The sequence below is a fragment of the Varanus komodoensis genome, unplaced genomic scaffold, assembly GCF_004798865.1.
Source record: "Varanus komodoensis strain SLA01 unplaced genomic scaffold, ASM479886v1 scaffold8, whole genome shotgun sequence".
Taxonomy (NCBI): Eukaryota; Metazoa; Chordata; class Lepidosauria; order Squamata; family Varanidae; genus Varanus; species Varanus komodoensis.
The window spans coordinates 28,413,684-28,433,746 of NW_025336481.1; the positions used below are offsets into that span (position 1 = coordinate 28,413,684).

The window sequence follows — 20,063 nt, forward strand, 5'->3', positions numbered from 1 at the left end:
TTTTTGTTGCATGCAGAAATAAAAAATTGTTTTCTCTGTAGCAGTTCATTGGTTTCATAAATACAACACACTATAGTTTTTTTTGTACATAGCATAAAGGTAAAAAACTATATGTGCAGTGTTATCTTCATTTTAGATGTCAAAAGGTTTTGCAGTTCCAGTGTTTTCTTTTCTGTGGGAAATAGGTCCAAATGGCTCTTTGAGTGTTAAAGATTGCCGACCCCTGCCCCAGACCAAGAGAGGAATACATTGGTCCTAGATCAAATCAAGTCACAACTTGTCCTGGAATCAAACATGATAACACTTAAGCTCCTGTGCTTCAGGAACATCATAGGAAGGCAAGATTCACTGGAGAAGGCAATAATGCCAAGGAAAGTTGAAGGCAGAAGACAGTAAGACCAACTATGGGATGGATCGCTTCCACAGAGAAAGCCACAGCCTTGAGTTTACAAGAGGGAGGTCAAGGACAGGGCATTTCGGAGGGCATTCATTCACAGAGTTACTGCAAGTGAGAAACAACTTGACAGCCTATAACAACAAGAAACAACAAATTTAAACTGATCCAGGCATTACACGTATAACTTCAATAACCCTACAACAGCACTATCATGCAGGGGAGATGGGGAGCAGAGCTACATGAACAGTGAAGTGCCCATGGCCACCTAGTGAGTCTGTGGATGAAATATGCATTGAATGTACTCTTCCCTCATTACAGGTGTCATATGTATTCACAGCTCTGCCTGGTATGTTCATTCATTGCCTGCTACGCAGATCAAGAAGGTAGAAAAGGACTTTTTCATATCCTGAATCATGGAGAGAATATGGTACCTATGAGACCAAGGGTAATTAATTATCTACTTTTCACCTACATGCAATAGCGTTTCCCACATTTTCACGAACTTCAGTGGGCAAATCTGTGATTTTTAGTCAAAGGACCATTTGTATACTAGAAAGTGGATTTCCCCCACAGATCACCTGCTATCAGTGAGACATTAATACTGGTAATGTTCCCTTATCACATATAGTCCCTAGCTATCATTTAGAGAGTATAGCCAAAGAAAGCAAATTGAACTTCCCTAAAAGTTCCAATTTTATCAGTAGTTACAAAATCACATATGCAGTAAATGTACATTCTTTTAAGAAAAGCTTAATCTAATGCTTCATCTAGGTTTTGCTCAGATTGTACAAAACCATATGTAAAGAGGTAACAAGTCTGTAATATTAAATTTTAAAAACCATTTGTTGTAATATTTAATCGAAGCACTTTAAAACAAACAAACAAGGTCTGAATCAAGCACATAAAACAAGCCTAGTCAAGGAAACCTAGAATTTTGGCTCAAACAATCAAATGTTGTATATTAGCAATAAGTAATCCACATTTATTTATATTTTTGGAATATAAATATTCCAAAAATCAGCAAAATAAAGAGTATCTTGCTATGCCAGAATCTTGGAGGTTATATGCAAAAATCCAAGGAAACACATGCATATAGTTTAAAAATAATACTTTCCCCTCTCAACTATGTAATATCTATACCAAGATATTACATACCCATCTAGACTCTAGTTATTACTCTATATCCATCTAGAGTAAAGACAAGAAGAATGTATGAAACGATTTCCCAAAACTGATGAAAACATGACACTATATATTAAAATAATTTAAAATATCTGTTTTTTTTTTTTTTTCATCTTTGCTGTTGCTTCTATAGGTTTTTCACTATTCCTGTGCAAAGAATATTTGAGGCTCAAATAATACTTTATTCTACTGACATCTAGTGTCTGTGAACATGCCAGCAATACTCTGGCAAACTATTTCTTACTTTTTAATCAAGGAAAATTATGTACATCCAAACTATGTATGTTTAATGAACATTTATGTTGCTTTTGAAAAGTGAAATGAAAGTTATGCTTAGCACACTGAAATAAAACATGCTGCAAAGCTAATCCCTGTAGAAATACAACTGACTCAACTTGGGAAGGCAATTTGAATATAAACTATTAAAATATAAGTTCCAAGACATAATGCAATCTTTATTGGTTTAAGTACTATGTCTAAATATAGTTCTTGTAAGCAACAAGGCAAAACTTTAATGCAGTTAGGCAAAATACTTTAACAACAAGTCAAACTGAAAGCTTCAGTTCTTAAAAAAATATGACTCTAAATAGTAAAGAAAACTAAAATTTTAGTAGGGACTATGTTTTGTTTTAATGATTTTTAATAATATTATAGTTTATATGTCTTATATCTCATAAACTTTTTATAAACTACAAAAATGCCTGGGAGTTAATCAGCAAGGCATAATTTAGCAATAAATAATTTTAAAACCCTAAATACATACATAAATCAGGTATACTCTATTCCTAAATGGTCTGTGGAGCAGAAAATCGAACTGAGGTGTCATGTTTCTGTATTATTAGCCACCCACCTTTTATTCCACTAGCTAATCATCTTGTCCAGAACAGAAGTAAGATTCCTTACTCCACATTCTCTCAAGGTATATAAACAGGCCAAAAAAGTGGCTTGAAAAGGGCACTATGGACTTTCCTTTCTTTCTTTCTTGTTTGCACTTTACTATTTAACTTGTCCTTCTTGTCTTCTTGCACATTTGTATTAGCAACCAGGTTAACCAAGCTGGAAGGAATTTTACAAGTCTCTCATTTGGAATAGTTTGGTGTCTTTCTAATGCTAAACAATTTGTTTGGATACCTTTCTTTGTAGTTCCTTACTATGTTTGGTGTATCATAACTGGTTACTGTCTATTATTTTCAATTTCCTGGTTCTTGGTTGTTGGACAAGGACCATGGTCCAGGAAAATACCAGGTCAACCACAGTTTACTTAACAGGAAAGCCTCATTAAGGTGCTCTGGGGACAAGAGTCTGGTTCATCTCACTTCCAGTCTTTGCACCTGTGAAACACCAAGTGGTTACCAGTGGACAATGATCATTTATGTCAAGCCTCCTTTAACCATTCACTTTACTAATGAATGTATCAGTGCTGTGATCATGGATGGTCCCCTCTCCGGCTGCCTTCCAACTTAAGCAACCACTTTAGACTTTTCTAATTAATGTTCATCTATTTTGAAAAATAAAGTTTATAATAAAGTTGCTTTTAAAATATGCAATCTCCTGCACATGTTGCGAGATAAAAAGAGCCTTTTCAATCAGAAAATCTCAGAAAAAATGCTTATAAACAGTCATAATATGATATTGTATTTGAAATATATTTAAGGCTCTGGGAAAAACTGCATCCCCTCTTGCAACAAGTTGTACAATCTTACTTCACTGCAGAGATGAAAAGATGAATCCAAACTAAATTTTCAATTGGTACCAAAAATTTGCCGTGTAAAATTGTTTTGCACCAATACTTTAAGAGTAAATTAGGCAAGCATTTGCAGAGGTAGGAGGACTGACACCTAAAGTCACTTTAAGCCATACCTGTAAGGTCTTATTTACATGTTATCCCTGGTCCCTGGAGGTAACATTTGTCTACATGCGCTCTATTCCATTTTTCCCCTTATGTGTAGAAATAATGAATAGAAAACGGGGTAGTAGGAATGCTGCTCCTTCCTCTATCATCCATCCATTTTCTCTCTAATAAATGGTCAAATTTTAGATATCTTTACAGGAAAGCTGCCCTCATGCAGGTATAGATAATGTATAGACACTGGACCTGTGCCATAGATGTCTTTGTCTGTTTCAAAGTAGGCATGCTTAATGCAAAAACATTCAAAATGTTGCCATTTATTAGTGAAAGAATAGATGGACTTTAAAGAGTTTTATAATCATTCATGTAACAGTTGTGATAGTTTTCAAAACAATTTAATAGCTATTAAAGGAACCAGCTTTCAATATATTACATCATGCCCTTTAATTTTGCAATATAACAATTAACTACAACAGTATTGGTTAATGTTGTTCTTAGGACGTTCCTAGGAATGATAGCCTTCCAAAATGACATCCCCAATATGCCTATATATTGTAAGCATAAAAGTGAAGCTAAGGGCAGCTTCAACTCTGGTAAACTGAGGTGTCTTTACAGCACCCTAAAGAGGCATACTGTTGTAAGGCAAGGATTATTTATCTGTGATCTCAAAAGTACTAATGACTTGCTAATAATGAGCTAAAATGTTATATTTTACATATATTTATGATTCCTTTCTACAGTTAGTGACGATATTTACATAGTGTCATTTTTAGTCACTAGCTGTGAACTTGTCTTCCTTATACAATGGAGTCAACCTTAATGCTTACACATGAAACTACTTTAGTATAAGTTTTAGTTCCGGTAATGAAAGTCCTGATACAAAGTTACCCAAAAGCAACATGTTACAAATTAACTAAAAGGAACTAATTGCTACCACAAACCACAAATTTTTTGCTGCATCTGCTTCTGATGTTTGTGAAATTTAAACTGCCTCAGTGTGTACTGATTCAAAGCCGAAGTTCTATTGTCTGTATTTTAATAACACCTGTTGTCTAAATCTTGTCATGCTTTGTAATTGTCTCAGTACTTGCCTTTTACTTTTACTTCTTAGCAAATTTTCATAGCTCTACATTTTAAACATATTTGGAATTTTTATGAGAAGCGCTGAAAAATCTAATATAAAAAGCTTTCCTTAAACTCTGCATTTTGGCTCTCATTTAACTGAAACAGTGGTTTTTAATAGCTAGGAGAGATTACTTTCAAGGTAAACATGTATTAAATTGAGGACACAATGCAATTTCATGGGCAGGACAAACCCAGCTGCTACCGCAGAGAGCTCTGACACTAGAACCTTTGAGACATTCAAAGCCCTGGAGAGCTGAGAAAAGCAGGGCAGAAGAGAGGCTGATTCTTTTTCCCATGCCCTTGCCAAATCTTCCTCTGGTTATTTATTTTTCCCAAACACATATCCAAGAATTCCACTTTACTTTTCATTGGATTTGTTTTCCTTCCAGTATTCTGAGGTTCCAGTGACTCTTTGAATAAGCTCCCCAAGCCTCCAGAATCATACTATCATTATCACACCACACCAAGAGGTGAAAATCAGAAACACAAGACTTACCATGCATAATGAATGCATGAATCTGACAATCATGACTGAAGGAGCAATCATATTTTAACCGGGGGATGATTCCACAAATAAAGAGCTCAGATCATACATCTCTCTCCAGCAGTTCAATAGGTTCCTGACAAGAATAAAAGCAATACCTAGCCTACCTTGTTGCTGGCTGAATATGGTGACAAAAACGTATATATGATTAGTAAATATGTCAGAGAATTTTTATTTATATTGGGTACAGTAAAATGAATTACTTTCATTAGACAGTAGCACACAGGAAGGGCTTTAGCCAACTGTTGTTCCAGTAGTCTAACTGAGAAAAAAGACCTTCACCTCTCAGCAGCTTCCATTATCATCAACCACAGTATCCTTCCGGAAGGGTTAGGGTTAGGTCTTGGAGGAAACTGCTCTGGGTGACCAATCTCAGGAAAAATTGCTGAAGAAATATGCAGATATGCAGATAATACCCAGCTATAGTTTTCTTCATCTGTCCTAAATGAGGCTGTGGGTGTGTTAAATTAGTGCCTGGTCACAGTAATAAATTAAGTGAGGCTAATTAACTGTAGCTCAGTTCAGACAAATTGGAGGTGGTAAAAGAGAACATGCATTGTTCAGAGGTACCTCTTGATCTGGTTTTGTCATTAGAGGCTGAGATAGCCTCTGTTGCTCTAACCAGCTTAAACCAACAGCTACTGCACCCAGGCAGAGGCAATTTGGCTGTAGTCATTTGGTAGCTTCCCATTTCGATTACTACAATACCCTGTATTTGGGCTAATTACTGGATAGCATATAGATATGCTAAATAAATATCAAGAGGTTTGGTTTCTGACTCTAGAACTGTTTGATCAAACCTACTTGCTTTCTGCAAGAACTGAATATAGGCTAAAGGTTTTCTTGGTAATCTTGTGCTTCTGGAAAGGGCAGCAGCCCCTTCAAAGAGGACTGAACTTTTTGGCATGAGAGGAAAGATAAATTACTGAATCTTAAGAAATCTTACCTGGTTTAAGCCACAGTATTTTGCAATGCCATCCACTAACTCTGACATCAACTGTACTTCGTGTGACTTCTTGTTATTCATGAAATCATCTGCTTTCATCCCTACAACTGATTAAACAGAAAAAAGCAATTAAATTAAATGAAAGATGATTGAACATTGCAGATTTTGAGGAAATGCCTACCTAGTTATTTAAGAGTTCTGAAGAACCAATTCTTACTGAACTGCCAATAAATTTTAGTTTCTCTTTGCACTGGTTTGTTTTAAAAATAAAGTAGATAATGTTCACATTATTATACCACTGAAATGTAAAAAGTTAAGAACTCTTGTATATCATAAGTCTCATAACAAAAAAGCCATTACAAGAATAAATATCATATTAGTGGCTTTTTACCAAGTATATAATGCCATTTCGGAGATTTGCATCATTATTTACATACAAATTTATTTACATTTACAAACTGGCCAAGCATAGTTCTTATGTGAACCTGGTGTTTAAATTCTTGCCTAGATACTTATATGAGTTGATTTACACCTTGGCACACTTCTTTACCCCCACAAAATATGTTTATCAATAATGCTACAAGCCAACTTGACAAAATGTTTCTAATGCAAAGGTTTCATTTCTATCTCCAAGACACTTCTGTTTAGCAAAGATCTTAAAGAGCAAAAGAGGTCCACATGAACCATAATCACAGCTTGCATGTCCCATAGTTATCCCCATCAGTCTGTTTGCCACACAGATCAAGGACAATAATATATGCCCACTAGATTGGTCTTCATAGTTTAGGACTAGAACATATCAGATGTTAATAAACACTTGTGTGTCAAAGCCATCCATATTATTGAAGAGACTCACCATGTAGATCTGCTCTAGTAAATGGTAAGACTCTACACTAGCAAAAAGGGATGCACTGGAATGGAAAGCAGAGATGCTGCAAATAACTAGGAAACAAGTGTTCATCATAGCTAGCACCTAATGAGCAGGTATGGGCATGGTCCACGCCCCTATTATTTGCCAAAGTATTCACTACAGAATTTTCCTTCTTCTGACACCACCCCAAGAACCCTCAAAATTTAGCAGTGGTTCCAACATCTCAATGGAAGATCAAGTTCCTGCCAATGAGGGCACTGAGACTAAATGTCCCAGCATACCTTACTGGAATGTGAGACTAATTATGTATCTTCACCAAGAAAAAATCTGCCACCATCACCTCCTCCTTTTCCTTCTGTCACAGTAAGTTTCAGGCTCCTTCAATTGCAGGAAAACAGGAAGCTAGTGCTGGCAAAGATGGCAGTGGGAGCTTTGAACACTCACATTTATGCATGTTCACTTGAAGCACATACAGAACATCAATCCTTTGTGAGCATCTGCTGGAGCTCATGCAAATGATCAAGCCCTTCAAGGAAAATACGTGGAATGATAATGGATACATGGATCAAAAATTGACACTCGTTGCACTGTAGTTGTACATTAAAACCAACACATAAGTTATTTCTTGAAGTGGACCATATCTACATGGTGCAGAAATGTACCTCCTCATCCTTACCTTGAGAAGGACTGTTCACTCTGGCAAGATGAAAATCCTTCCCTTTCTATTTTTACATAATCACTTTATCTCAAGGGCAAAACGGTGATGGGAAAATCTGGGTTCAGTTTTTCACTTTGGACTTTTGGCAGTAATCTTTGAGAACTTTATGAAATAAGCACTACCCCTCTATACATTGGTGGTCACAGAAAAAGAGCCTTGCTTGCAAAATAGACAGCTTACAATCTTTTCTACAAAAAGATTCATGCCTCATTCTTGCACTCCATATATTCCTGTCACTTGTCAAGAAGCTGATAATCAGACTGTAACTCTATTCATTCTTTAATAAGAACATGCTGGGAATGATGCTGAACAAGTCTTGCTTATATAAAAGTACACTGAAAACTGGACTGTGATGATGAGTATCTTGAGATTTTTCCATGCCACTGTTCAAGAGGCATGTACTTTTGAACATCTGGTAGTATGAACAAACTATCAGCATACAATAAAGATTTTATCAACTGAGAAATAATGGCATAAAAATTCATATTATCAACAAAATATGAACAAGGAACGTGTGCCATGTCTTTTGTGTGTGTTGCTATCTCTTTTTTGAAATACATGTGAGAAAAGCTTGATTAAGATTTGTTTCCCTAAACACAGACTAGGCTCCAAAGGGCTGCATGTGAAATAAGGCTTTTCTACACCCCGACCCCCACTGCATGTCCTGATCAAGGAACCTCCCAGAATATGATCCAATGCAGCACAATGGGTTATAGTTAGAACAATCAGCAAACTATATACGTATATATTATGAATCCTGTTTACACAACTGTATTATTGAAGAATGTTCAGAAAAATTATTGTAGAAACAATTATATTTTATTAAAGGCATTATGGTTATAAAATTTCACACACAGTGACATTTAACTAGCTGTCAAAGTGTGGACTTCAACCCACACATGCATTCTATTAGCTTTCATTTGGAAACGTGTACCTACCCTACCCTATGCCATGCTAGGAAGAACCTGGCAGGATATGAGGAAGGCAGAGGCAATATCACCTCTGTTCCTTCACTGAAAATATAAAAGACAGCTACCTATGCCACTAAGCCCAACTTAGTGGAGGAAAGGCAACGAGAGAGGCACAGGATATGGCACAACCCTCCAGGATGCCCCCTTCTTTCCAACTTCTCTTACAAGTAATTCAGTCCATAAGAAAAGTTTTCTGTGGTGGCTAGGAGTGAGGGCAGATTCATGACTGGATCTCCTCCTTCATGTTTATAGCTCTTTCTGTCAGCAAAAAGGAGATCCAGAGCATCCCATGGTGTCCCAGACACTCTTTGATAGTCACATTAATAACATTAACCTACACAATGAAATGCTTTGCTTCAAGTTAGGATAAAGGGTAATCATCAGTATTAGAAAAAATATTAATAGTCCAGCTGATCATGTCTGGAACCATACTAAATATTTTGGCCCAAAAGATGCCAACAATAAGAAATAAATGTCAATACCGAATGCCATGCCCAAATGGGAATATAAATTTCTGCAGAATAATCTTGAGTTGAATCCAAAATATCTAAGCAGCAAATCATTCTCACTGAAATACTTACATTACACCATCACTATTTTTTCATGTGGACTTCAATGGGTCCTAAGTTCAACTACATGGATCAAAATTGGCTCATGGATTCAACTTCTTACCTCCAAATTACTTCAAATATAAACAACTAGTACATGGAACACAGTTTCAAAGATGCTTTGGTTGCATAAATGCTTATGCATTTTATAGCTCCACTGATGTTTCATTAGTGATCTTTGGGGATATAGAAACAGCTGCAACTTATTTTTAAAGAGGAAAAAGACACTTTTGTAAATGTAATCCTAGCAGTGGATAACATATTTCCAAGCTATTTCAGTTATTTCTAAGGCAGACTATGTAGCTCTTCAAAGTAATCTCTGAGGCATATTTCTCTTCTTATGATAAGGGAAATTATAAAAAAACACATGAAAGAGAATTTTCAGCACAATATGTTTGAATGTTGTAAAATTCCTCTTTGTGCGCAAGTTCCTTTTTGAAAACAATGCAATTTGTTCAAGAACATTTTCTCAATGGTTAGCAGATGTGTCTTTTCTGGAAAACAGAAATGAATCTAGGAAAGTCTGGAAAACATTTGACATTTAAAGGCCCCAGTGATCATATGAAAATACCATATTACAACTCTGAAGTTTGGTATTGGTCTCACCAGTAAGTGCCAAGTAATTCTACTCTAGTTAGTAAGCTTTCTTTTAGTATTAAATACAAAGAATTTTAATGAAATTGTTTTATTTTTATTATTTAAGGTTATATTGCAATTATGTGTCCATTTCTAATTATTCTCTCCACCATTTTCTGAAAGTTTGTAGTTGTCAAAGGTTAAATTGTTCCCTGCTGACAAAGGGCACTGAGTGGGAAGTTGTGAATGAAGGACCTAGCTGTAAAGAATGTTAAATGTGACATTGCTATTGGCACAGTACAGCACTGCGTTACTCACTTTGCTTTCTCAATGTGAGCTTGACCACTTTCATTTTTTGAACAGCCGCTCCCAGTACAGTTTCAAAAGAAACTTAACATGTCAAATTCACAGTGAGTACTTTTCAAAGAAAGTAAGGTTTGCTCAGCAGCTTACATAAGAATTTATACACAGCCCAAACTGTGGCTACTGAAATTTAAAATGATGCAAAAAAGAGGTACCACTATTGACACTCAAAGAGATAATTAACATTGCAACCTTCAGTAGACTTAGCTTGGGAATTAACCCCACTGAACACAGCTGGGATTAGTTCCAAGTAGACATTTAATAGGATTTTACTGCCTGTAGAAGAATATATATTTCTGGATTGCTTAGAAAAGAGAACACAGCAAATGTAAGGATGAATTAAGCAATATTGTTGTGCCTGCAAAGCAAGAGTATGTAAATATCGAGCAGAAGGATGTAAGAAGACATACAAGGAAATTCCAAAGTTATTTTACCAGATCTTGACTGTTGTTTCCTGGTCAATATTTCAAGCATCTGTTCTAAAGGAGTACACACTCCAAGGTTTGGCATGGAATAGTATTTTGCAGCTAGAGCTAAAGCCTTCACATTGACCAGTCTCTGAGAATGTTCACAGAAAATGTTGTAAAACTCACAGCCATCTGTGTAGAAAGAACAGGAAAACAGCTGATAAAAAATAGAATGGGTTTTTTTAAAAATCATATAAAACAAAATATGCACAGAGAAACTCTTGCTTTCACTACATGATTTTATATTGTTCCATATTCTAATTTTACTGAACAGAATCTACATAGCATGCTAGATCAACCATTCCCCAAACTCTTCTTCAGACTCACAATGCTTATTTTTGTCTTGTTGACAATCTACTTGTTTAAGATGAATATCAAAACAATCTACACCCTACTCGAAGCATACATGTATGCAGCAAATGTAAGGATATGGTTGCTCTTGTAGTATTCTAAAAATGCAATATTATGCTTGTTTAGAAATGAAGTCAGCATGTCTGACTGAAGGGATGCTGAAACCTGTAGAACCTTTTTATATCTTTTGAATGCACAGAACCTGCCCTTTCATCCTTTCATATCCTAGTACACTTTACTTGTTGAGTCAGCAGTATAAGATCACAGTAACATGGCCTGCCATTGCACTATATGGAACATAGATTACTAAATTAGTAAATCTAAAATAATATATTTACTCTGGGAAAAGTAACAACCAATCTCTACATGCTCTTGTTGTATAAACTGGGATATCAATGGACTGAAGGCAGGAGGTTGGTTGTCAGCAATCATGCTGGAACATGACATGGGAGCAGGTGTAGATGAACTCCAAGCCATGCAGAGTCATAGGATTCAAAATCCTGTGGCTCCTAACTTCATAAAGCACACAGCCCGTATGTACAAAACTCCCCCTCCAACTTTATTGGCTTTCAAGAAAAATACATTTGCCCCCAAAATCTACTGAATGATTATTTCCTGATCAATCAATCCATATGTCATCTTTTATTTAATATTGTACAACTTTTGAACACTTTAAGCAGATAACCTAGCAGACATGGAATATGTGATCTGATATAGTGATCTAGTCTGCATTTTATTTTGTATTTTGTTGCTATAACCCACCTAGGGAGCTGTATGGCTAATGGGGTAGACCAGAAATTAAATAAATAGACTACTTTTTTTCACTAGAATGCTTCCCTGTTGTTTTTACTATTTTCTTTACCATGAAGCAAAATACAAGTTAAATACTAAAACAGAAGTCACATTTGTACAAAATTGGAAGTCAGAATTTGCATCAGTAACAGACATACCTTGCGATGTGATTGCTCCCCACTTGGCTCCTTCAGCAGGATGAAGCTAAGTGACTCAATCCTATGGCTACCAGATGTGGTCTAGGTGGTCATAGGATAATTCAGTGTCCCAGTTCCAACCTCAAAAAAGTGCTCTGTCAGAACTAGGACTCTGAATTTGGAGCACTCTCCCTCTGTCTTCATAGTCAGCATGGTTCTTTCCATGTCAGCTATAGATGCAAGATGGACCTCAGAGCCAGTGCTGGGAGCAGAGAGTCCATATGTCTTTCAGAGGATGGGAGCAGTGAGAAGGCAACAGAAGGCAGTGCCTCTGACCTCTATTGGATGCTCATACAGGTTACCAACAGCCGCAATGCATGGCAACCTAAAGTAACCAGTGACCAGCAATATAATAGAATCTGACTTGCCATTCCTTTAAAAACAAGAGAAGCTAACTTCAAACTCTGGCTTCAAACTCTGGTTTGCACAGGGAAAACAAGTTAAAAGTTCAGGTTCAGATAGAATGGTACTTTCTATCAATGGCATGTTCTTTAGCTTCTGCTTGCAGGAGATGCCAAGCAGAAATGATCAGATAGTGCATGGCAACATTTATTTATTTAATCTGATTCTACACTACCCTTCTACCAAAAACTGCATTCAAAAGAGCTTGCAGTTTAAATGGATTAAAACAATAAAAATCCAAACAAAATGAAAGCATAACTACAAAATAAAAAGCATCCAACAAACCAATTTATAGACTAAAAGCCTTCTTGAATAAACCAATATTTCAGCTCCAATGGAAGACAGCCGAAAGAAACAAACCTGTTATGTCAGAATTCTCAGCAATTCTGGCTTATCTCTTTTTTTTTTTTTTTTTTTTGCAATCATGGCCAGAATAAGAAAAAAATATATAAAACATGAGAACACTCAAGCACAATGCACGTCTAGATTATGGAATGCAAAATCTTTTAGCAAGCTGGCTCATTTCTGATATTCAAACAAAACAGAGGCAATTGTCCTAGGAAAATGTAAAGTTAACGTTCACAATGAAGTAAAATGCACCGGACTAATCACTTTACTTCAAAGTTTGATGCAAATCACCTCTGACCATTATTGCTGTGAGTTCTGATGTGTGGAGACAGTGTCACAGTTTGAACCTGACAGAATGCATGTATTAATAAGAGTCAAATATGTAGCTAGATATCCTGAAATCTTACATTTGTAAAGGAATGAATTTCCTGTACTTTTGTGAAACAAAAGCTGTTATTTGTTTTTGCTTTAAAAAAAAAAAACATGCAAGGAGGCAGTTTCAGCTTTAATTAATTCCCAATACTTAAGCTATGATTCCAATTTACAGTTAGAATAGAAGCAGAGCACCCATAATTCCTACTAGAATAAAACAGAAAACTAAATTGCAGGCAACAGTGACAATAAACTCTTTAAGCATACTGAGAAAATTGTTCTTTATCAACCAAAGCTAAGGAACAGGATGCTGATCTCAAAAAATTATCAGAAATCAACAATGTATATAAGGTTGTTACTATAGTCATTATATGCAAAGAGAAGTCAACAAGACATTATAGAAGAGATAGCTGTTCTCTGCCAACTTGGAAAAGTAGAGGCTCAGCCCACAAGCCTGCCTTGTGCTCACTTCATTTGCTAGGGCAAGAAAATCAGATGAAATACTTTAATTACAGTGACACTTGATACTTCCTGCATTCTGGTAGAAGCACTGATAAGTCACAAAGCTTCATACAGGACAGCAAAGGGGACTGAGATTGCTCTGCCTGAAGTTTTCCTATCCTTCCTGCTTCCCCTAAAGCAAAACCAGTTTCTCCACAGGACATTTTAATCCCTAGCATCTTGACATAGGGCAGGAAATCTGGACAGTTGCTGCCAGACACTATCAGTACTACTGGGCTAAATGGTGTGATTCAGTATAAGGCAGATGCAAAACGTGTGAGAATGACATTTCCATGCACACCTAAGTAAGTGTGGAGGACTCATTCTGTGACAGATGCCTATCATACAAGGGGGCACAGCACCCTCTACCAGTGCATGGAGGACACATGCACACCCTCTTATATTATGTCCCTGAACTGGTCTGGTAAATGGGCCCTCTGCAGACTATCACCAACAAGTGTATCGCCTCCGTGCACAGCCATCGAACACCCCTTTTTACCATCCTTTTCTCTCTACACCCGTGTGCGTGCAAGTGATCATTTCCCAAACAAGGATGATCATTTCAGAGGAAATATGTCACCATACATTTTCCTGTTCTCATTTGCTTTTGGGGTTTTTTTAAAGAAATGTTAGTGCCCCCTTCTCAGGCCACCCCGGCAGTCCCACGAGCCTTTGGCTGAAACCAGCGCCCTACGGTGCTGGTTTCACCCCAAGTGTGGGACCACAGCCCACATCAATCCCTGCAAGATGGGAGCGATGGGCGTCCGTCCTACACACTTGGAGGCTACGAATTTGAGATGGAAAGAAAAGGGTGCCCCAGCGCCGGCGCCCACATCTTCGACCACACGGCGGCTCTTACCGGCGGCCTCCTCCAAAGGGCGCTGTGGAGGCGGCTCTTCCAGGAGCTGCTGAAGCCTCTCTCCGCTCAGCGCTTCCAGCACCGTCTCCGGGGGAAGCGCCACCATTTTCTCCCACAGGCCTCGCGTGTAAAACTCCACTGTGTGAGCCCGGCAAAGCGGCAGCACCCGCCGCAGAAACTGCGCCACCGCCCGCACTCGGGCAGCCACCGTCTCCGCTGACGGCTGCGGGGGCAAAGGATGCCTCGTCCCGGAGGAAGACGGGGAAGCCTCGGGCGCGCGCCCCGACATTGCGAGTAGGGCGGCGAGCCGCCGCGCCCGGCATAGAAACAGCGCGGGCGCACGCTTGGGACGACGATTCGGCGTTCGAGTGAGGCTGCCTGCCTTCCCGCCCCGCCCACAGCAGGGTCGAATGCGCTACCCGAGCAGGCAAAGTAAATCAAGCACCGACGAAAAAGAAACGGCCGTGATTTCCCGCGGTGGGTCGCGCTTGCGTCCAAGAAGGCGTGAGCGCTGTTTTGATGACGCCAGCGGCGCGACGGAGGAAGCGGAGTGGCTGGCTGATGGCGCCGGTGGGAAGGAGTTGGAGGAGTGCTTCGGAGCCGAAGAGAAATGCTGGTACCGAGAAGTCACAGGCTCTCCGGAGCCGGAAACAGTCGTGGAGACGGGACCCGCGTCGTCTGAGGGGGAGCGTTCAGGAGGGTAAGAGGATCAGGGCGACCGAACGGCGCTCAGTCTAATTCTCCAGCCATGTGTCTTTTCTCAAGGTAATTCTGTTGGAGCTGCTGGCATCTTCTACTGCCCCAACATTGTGTGTGCCTCGTTGTCCTGTGGCCCCCTTGCTATAACCTGAAACTTGAATGGTATAATGGAGTTTATTCCAGTTAAGGACACAGTGCTATGTATCTTTAGACAGGGAAAAAGTTCTAGAACTACCAGCATTCCGCCAATCTGCATTAAATACTGGAAGCACTGTTGCTTTAGAATAGAATTGAAGATGCGCTTTCTGTGCCTCTGGCAGTCCGTATTGAATCAGTTTGAAATCCGACGTATTTGATCATGAATGCCAAATTGAGACAATGGTGGGACTTTTTTCCCAATTTGCCTAAAAGAGCACTTGTGTGCCCTTTATTTATAGTTGGGTGAAGAAAAGAAGAAGTTTCATAAGTTTCACCCAGGAACCATAAAATTGTTTTATAATATTATATAGCTATTTGGTTGGTTTGGTACGGTCATAAGTGTCTTCTATTTCTTTTAGCTGGAGTTCTTCAAAGCAGATAGTAGCATTCTTTCAGTGTGGGTCTGAAAGAAAACATTTAATGAAGAGTGATGTCAAATTGGTTAATGACTCAAACTGGGTTTTTTCCTGATGTTTTCAGGTCAAGGCTTTGCCTTCTGGAGAAAGCAAAAAATTCAACATGACTACAAAAAATTACTGAAAAAGGTAAACAATGCCAAGTCTCAAAAGAATATTGATTACACAGACAAGTACCCAGAACACTTGAAGCATCTTTACTTAGCTGAAGAAGAAATGCTTAAGAAGCAACGCAGGGCTAAAAATAATGGTCCAGTTGTACAGGAAGGAAAGGATACTGCACCACCAAAGTAAGACATTTGTTTAATGCTGCAGTTTTTCATTTTAAAATGTGATCATTGTTTGTTCTTCTTGGACTCATTTTTGTGGAACTTTAGTAGTTTAATTCAGAATTCTTCTGCTCACTAAACTTTATCTTTTCCTGAAATTAAATCAGAAAATGAAATAACAGCTAATAAAATAGTCTGGACTGCAATCTTAGGCATGTTTACATATAAAAGCAGCCTACAATTCCCCACATTCTGGCTTGAAATGCTTTTAACACAACCATGCCACTTTCGGTGTCTGCCACTAGAGTTCTGTATCTTTAGGGTTTTTTTCCCCCCTTTTCACACCTAGAGGTTTATTCTGGATAGTGTGAGTTTTAGAAAAGCAACTGTTCTCTTAAGTAGTTTGCAAATGTTTTTTCCAGTTAACATTCCAACAGAAACAAGCACATGCCTCATACCAAATCAGATAATTGATCCATCTAGCTCAGTACTGTTTAAATGGACTAACAGTGGCTCTCCAAGGCATGAGATTTTCAGCCCTACCTGAAGATGCCAGGGATTGAGCTTGGGGCTTTCTGCTTACAAAGTATGCATTGTTACAGAGTTACACACTTAAAGGCCCTGTCTGATTAAGCCATGTTCCACATGGCTGAGCATGACATTGTACAAATGAAATAACGGAGAAGGCACAATAAGAAAGAACTGCTTGTTTGTAAATGGTTAACTACAAACAACCTATGAAGGGAACCCATTATTTGTTGTTTGGTTGTGAACGGTGGTTTGTTCACTCTACTTTGTTATCTGAACTGGATCCAAACAACATGATAACCCATATTTCAACAATAGCTCATGATTTAATAACAACTCACACTCAACCCTTGAGTGTGGGTTATTGTGTTGTCTGAACCCAGTCAGAGTATAATTATACTAATCCAAAAGCATGTTTTAATTCCAGATGTGTGTATGTTAACCCAGGTCCAGTGTTATTCAGAGAAAACCTAAAATGAAAACCTCAAACCAGAAAGCAAAATTAGATTATGAGAAAATAAAGGCAGCACAAGATGAGAAAAAAGAGGTATGTTAATTGCTTAACAGCTTTATATTGATACTTTCTTAAATTACATCTGGACTAGTAGCACTTCAGGATATAGAAGGGAAGAATTAACCACTTTTTTTAGGTGGAGGGATAGCCTACTCTCCAGCACTCTAGAGATTGATAATGTGTCCTGGTATGAACTTTAGAATTTCATTGTACACAAGTTTCAGAGTATTTCTTTTTAATGCATAAGACGTTTAACTAACTCCATCATGGGGAAAGAGCATAACAGACCTTTCAGTGTTTTAGCATTTGGTTATAACTTTTGTGTTGGAAGAAAGTACTTTTAAAAAAGTACTCTTTAAAAAAAAAGTACTATAAAGCTGTGTTTTAGTACTTTTAAACCTAAATTTGTAAGAGAAGGAAATTTTTATAAGAGTTCAATGCCCACCTAACACCACTCCCTAGTTCTAGCCAGCTAAATTCCTGATAAGCTCAATAGTAGCACTTGGAAATGGTACTGGTGGATCAAAGATGAACTCAGAAGTGGAGGGTGGTGCTATTGGACTATAGCTTCCATATAGCCTGAAGTGCCTGATCCTGCCTAATCTTGATGGTTCGGGTCTGGTTGAATTCTGGATGAGTGACTTAAAATGTTGTTAGCTGCCCAGAAAGCTTTGGCTATGGGCAGTATGGAAATGTAATGCAATAATATAATAATGGAACTTTAGTAGAGGATGATGTATAGGTGGATTGGCTACTGCTACCTGATGGAGGTGGACTCAAAAGCCAAATGAAGGTGTACAGCATGGATGAGGAATCCTGCTACATGTCCAAACCCAAACTCTGCAAAGGAAACAAGAGGACCACTAGAACTCACTTGTTCCCATGAAGCCATTTTTTAAGGGTAACCAAAACTTCTTCCTAGGGACTTGCAGTTGGATTGCTTAAGGACTGAGAAAAGGCAAGGGGAAAGAGACTGCAATATTTGCCTCAAATAACATGAAAACTGTTGCTTCTCCTAGTTTTAAGTTTACAGCTTATCAATAATGGTCACTGTTGGTAAGCTGCACCTCAGCAGCAATATACACAAATATATAATCAGCTGAGCTGCACACACACAATTCTACAATCTACACTCTGTGTTTTCAGTGCAAGCCAATTAGCTCTTACGTTGCATTATTTTTTTCAATTTCTTTATCTACCATTTTGTAAAGTTGCTGCAGCCTGCATTTGAAAAAAGAATCAAACAATGTTTAAATGCTAATTGGAGTGAAAAGGAAATGTACTTATTTTTAATAAACAGGGTTTTTATTTCAGGCAGCCAGAAAAAGGAGAGAAGAAAGAGAAAAAGCTCAGAAGCTGTACAAACAGAAGAAAATGGAAGCGTATAAGATACTGAGTAAAAGAACTAGAAAGGGACAGCCAAATCTAAACTTACAAATGGAGTACCTCCTTCAGAAAATACAGCAAAACCCATAAATGTTTCTTATGCAAGTACAAAGATGTCTTGAAATTAAACGCCCCCGCACTTTAGTTTGGGAATAACAGCTGTTATTACAGTTTTCTAAAATAAAGTGTTTTTTGGGTAGTAGAGAAAAATCTCTTGGCAAAATCTCATTTTCTGTATAAATGTGCACCTGGTGCCATAGTCTTGTTTTTATATTTTACAATTAAAGCATTTTTTTCTGAATTGTATGTGTTTTTTTTAAAGGAATTCAGTTAAAATCTCTGAGTTAATGCTGCTAGGCTGCAATCTTAAACAGATTTACCTTGCAGTAATAAGTATTGCACTGAGTAGGCTTTTCTTTTGGATTAACCTGCATAACATTGTACTAGTTTTTAAATCCAGTTATCGCTCATCTTACTGATAAACTTTCCTGCATTCCTGGTCATTGTTTGCTAACAGTTTCAGGGCATAAATTTCCTTCTTTCCCTAGAATTCATGTTAAAGAACCATCAGTTATAGAAAATGGAGAATTTTCCTGTGCTTTACCTTTCTGCAGAAAACATTCCAGTTCATTAGTGAAAAAAGAATATATGCCAATTAGAAATTCAGCATTTAGCTATCTTGGCAGCTTCAAAATTGTAATTGACCTTTTCAGGTGATAATCCTGAGCAAGGATGTGAGGCAAGACATATGAACTGCATGTGTGTCTCAGAGTTAAATGGAGCTACTAAAACATCACAGTGAAACTGAGGGTGTCTCAACAATCTAACATTGATATTGTTACGTATAACTATCTGTTTTCATATAATCACTGGAACAGGATGGATTGCCTCCTAAAATCTACATTATAGTCTGGTCTCTAAGTTGCAAAATCAGCTGTTTGATATTAATGAGGTTGATGCACTATGATACAGAATGCAGTAAGTGTCCGTCAACCATGTTTCAAGGAACTGTTCAGAAAATACTGCTTACAGATTGATAACCCTGAAGGCAGCACTGCTATATAGTCATGTTTTCCAGCAACTTCTGCACAAGTATAATTGATTTTACATTAGGAAGAAAATAGGTTTCATGGGCATGTTTCTCATCATGAGGCAGGTTTGGAATCCTAGGTTCCTGAAGTGGGCTTCAAACCATTTGTCAAATCAGTCATGATGGCATGGCTGCCTGAATCACATTTAGTATAAATCTAAGAACTGTAGAAAGTATGAGTAATGAGCAGAAGTCACGGAAACTTTCATTAATGAACAGTTGCAATGTTGTCAACACTACCTCATATTAAAAGCCCATGTGACAAAGCAATATTGATTTTAAATGAATCACAAATGGTTGTGTCAATAATATAATAAAACCAAATAGGCATACAAGTGGAGCTACTTTATGGGATTTTTACAAACTTTGCTGTGTGCTGTTCTTACATAAATGAAGCCTAAACTGACATCTCACCAGCCTACTTGAATGCAACATCTTAATCCCTTATATTCCCCTTCAGGTCAGTCGTCTTTGTAGCAGTTGTATGTGGTGTGGTAAACATGGGAAGTGCACATTTGGAGACT

General features: G+C 37.8%; 2 protein-coding genes across 9 annotated transcripts in view; one reads left to right on the top strand and one right to left on the bottom strand.

Annotated features, from left to right (window-relative positions):
• METTL25 (methyltransferase like 25) overlaps positions 1 to 14,947 on the bottom strand; it is an 84,563-nt gene extending 69,616 nt beyond the window's left edge. For 5 of the 8 annotated variants that reach the window (XR_006417075.1, XR_006417076.1, XM_044454889.1 and 2 more), the window contains exons 1-3: positions 14,440 to 14,947; positions 10,561 to 10,749; positions 6,044 to 6,150 (exon numbers count right to left, since the gene is read on the bottom strand). Coding sequence is in view for 6 of the 8 variants with exons in the window: in XM_044454889.1 (XP_044310824.1) it covers positions 6,044 to 6,150; positions 10,561 to 10,749; positions 14,440 to 14,728 (585 nt within the window). In the remaining 2 variants the exon portion in view is untranslated. Of the gene's footprint in view, positions 1 to 6,043; positions 6,151 to 7,358; positions 10,519 to 10,560; positions 10,750 to 14,439 lie in introns of those variants that run through there. The other 3 variants (XM_044454888.1, XM_044454890.1, XM_044454892.1) reach the window with 3 other exon arrangements.
• Positions 14,809 to 18,750, top strand: CCDC59 (coiled-coil domain containing 59). The gene is made up of 4 exons (XM_044454893.1): positions 14,809 to 15,139; positions 15,817 to 16,042; positions 16,997 to 17,096; positions 18,378 to 18,750. The coding sequence occupies exons 1-4, from the start codon at positions 14,959 to 14,961 to the stop codon at positions 18,537 to 18,539; spliced, it is 669 nt and encodes a 222-aa protein (XP_044310828.1). The 5' UTR covers positions 14,809 to 14,958; the 3' UTR covers positions 18,540 to 18,750.
• Positions 18,751 to 20,063: the final 1,313 nt, after the last annotated feature.

Excerpts from the sequence above, each read along its gene's own strand:
- CCDC59 (XM_044454893.1), top strand. The coding sequence starts at position 14,959 with ATGACGCCAGCGGCGCGACGGAGGAAGCGGAGTGGCTGGCTGATGGCG. Across the intron at positions 15,140-15,816 it reads GAGGGGGAGCGTTCAGGAGG|GTCAAGGCTTTGCCTTCTGG; the intron begins GTAAGAGGATCA and ends TGATGTTTTCAG. Across the intron at positions 16,043-16,996 it reads AAGGATACTGCACCACCAAA|GTCCAGTGTTATTCAGAGAA; the intron begins GTAAGACATTTG and ends ATGTTAACCCAG.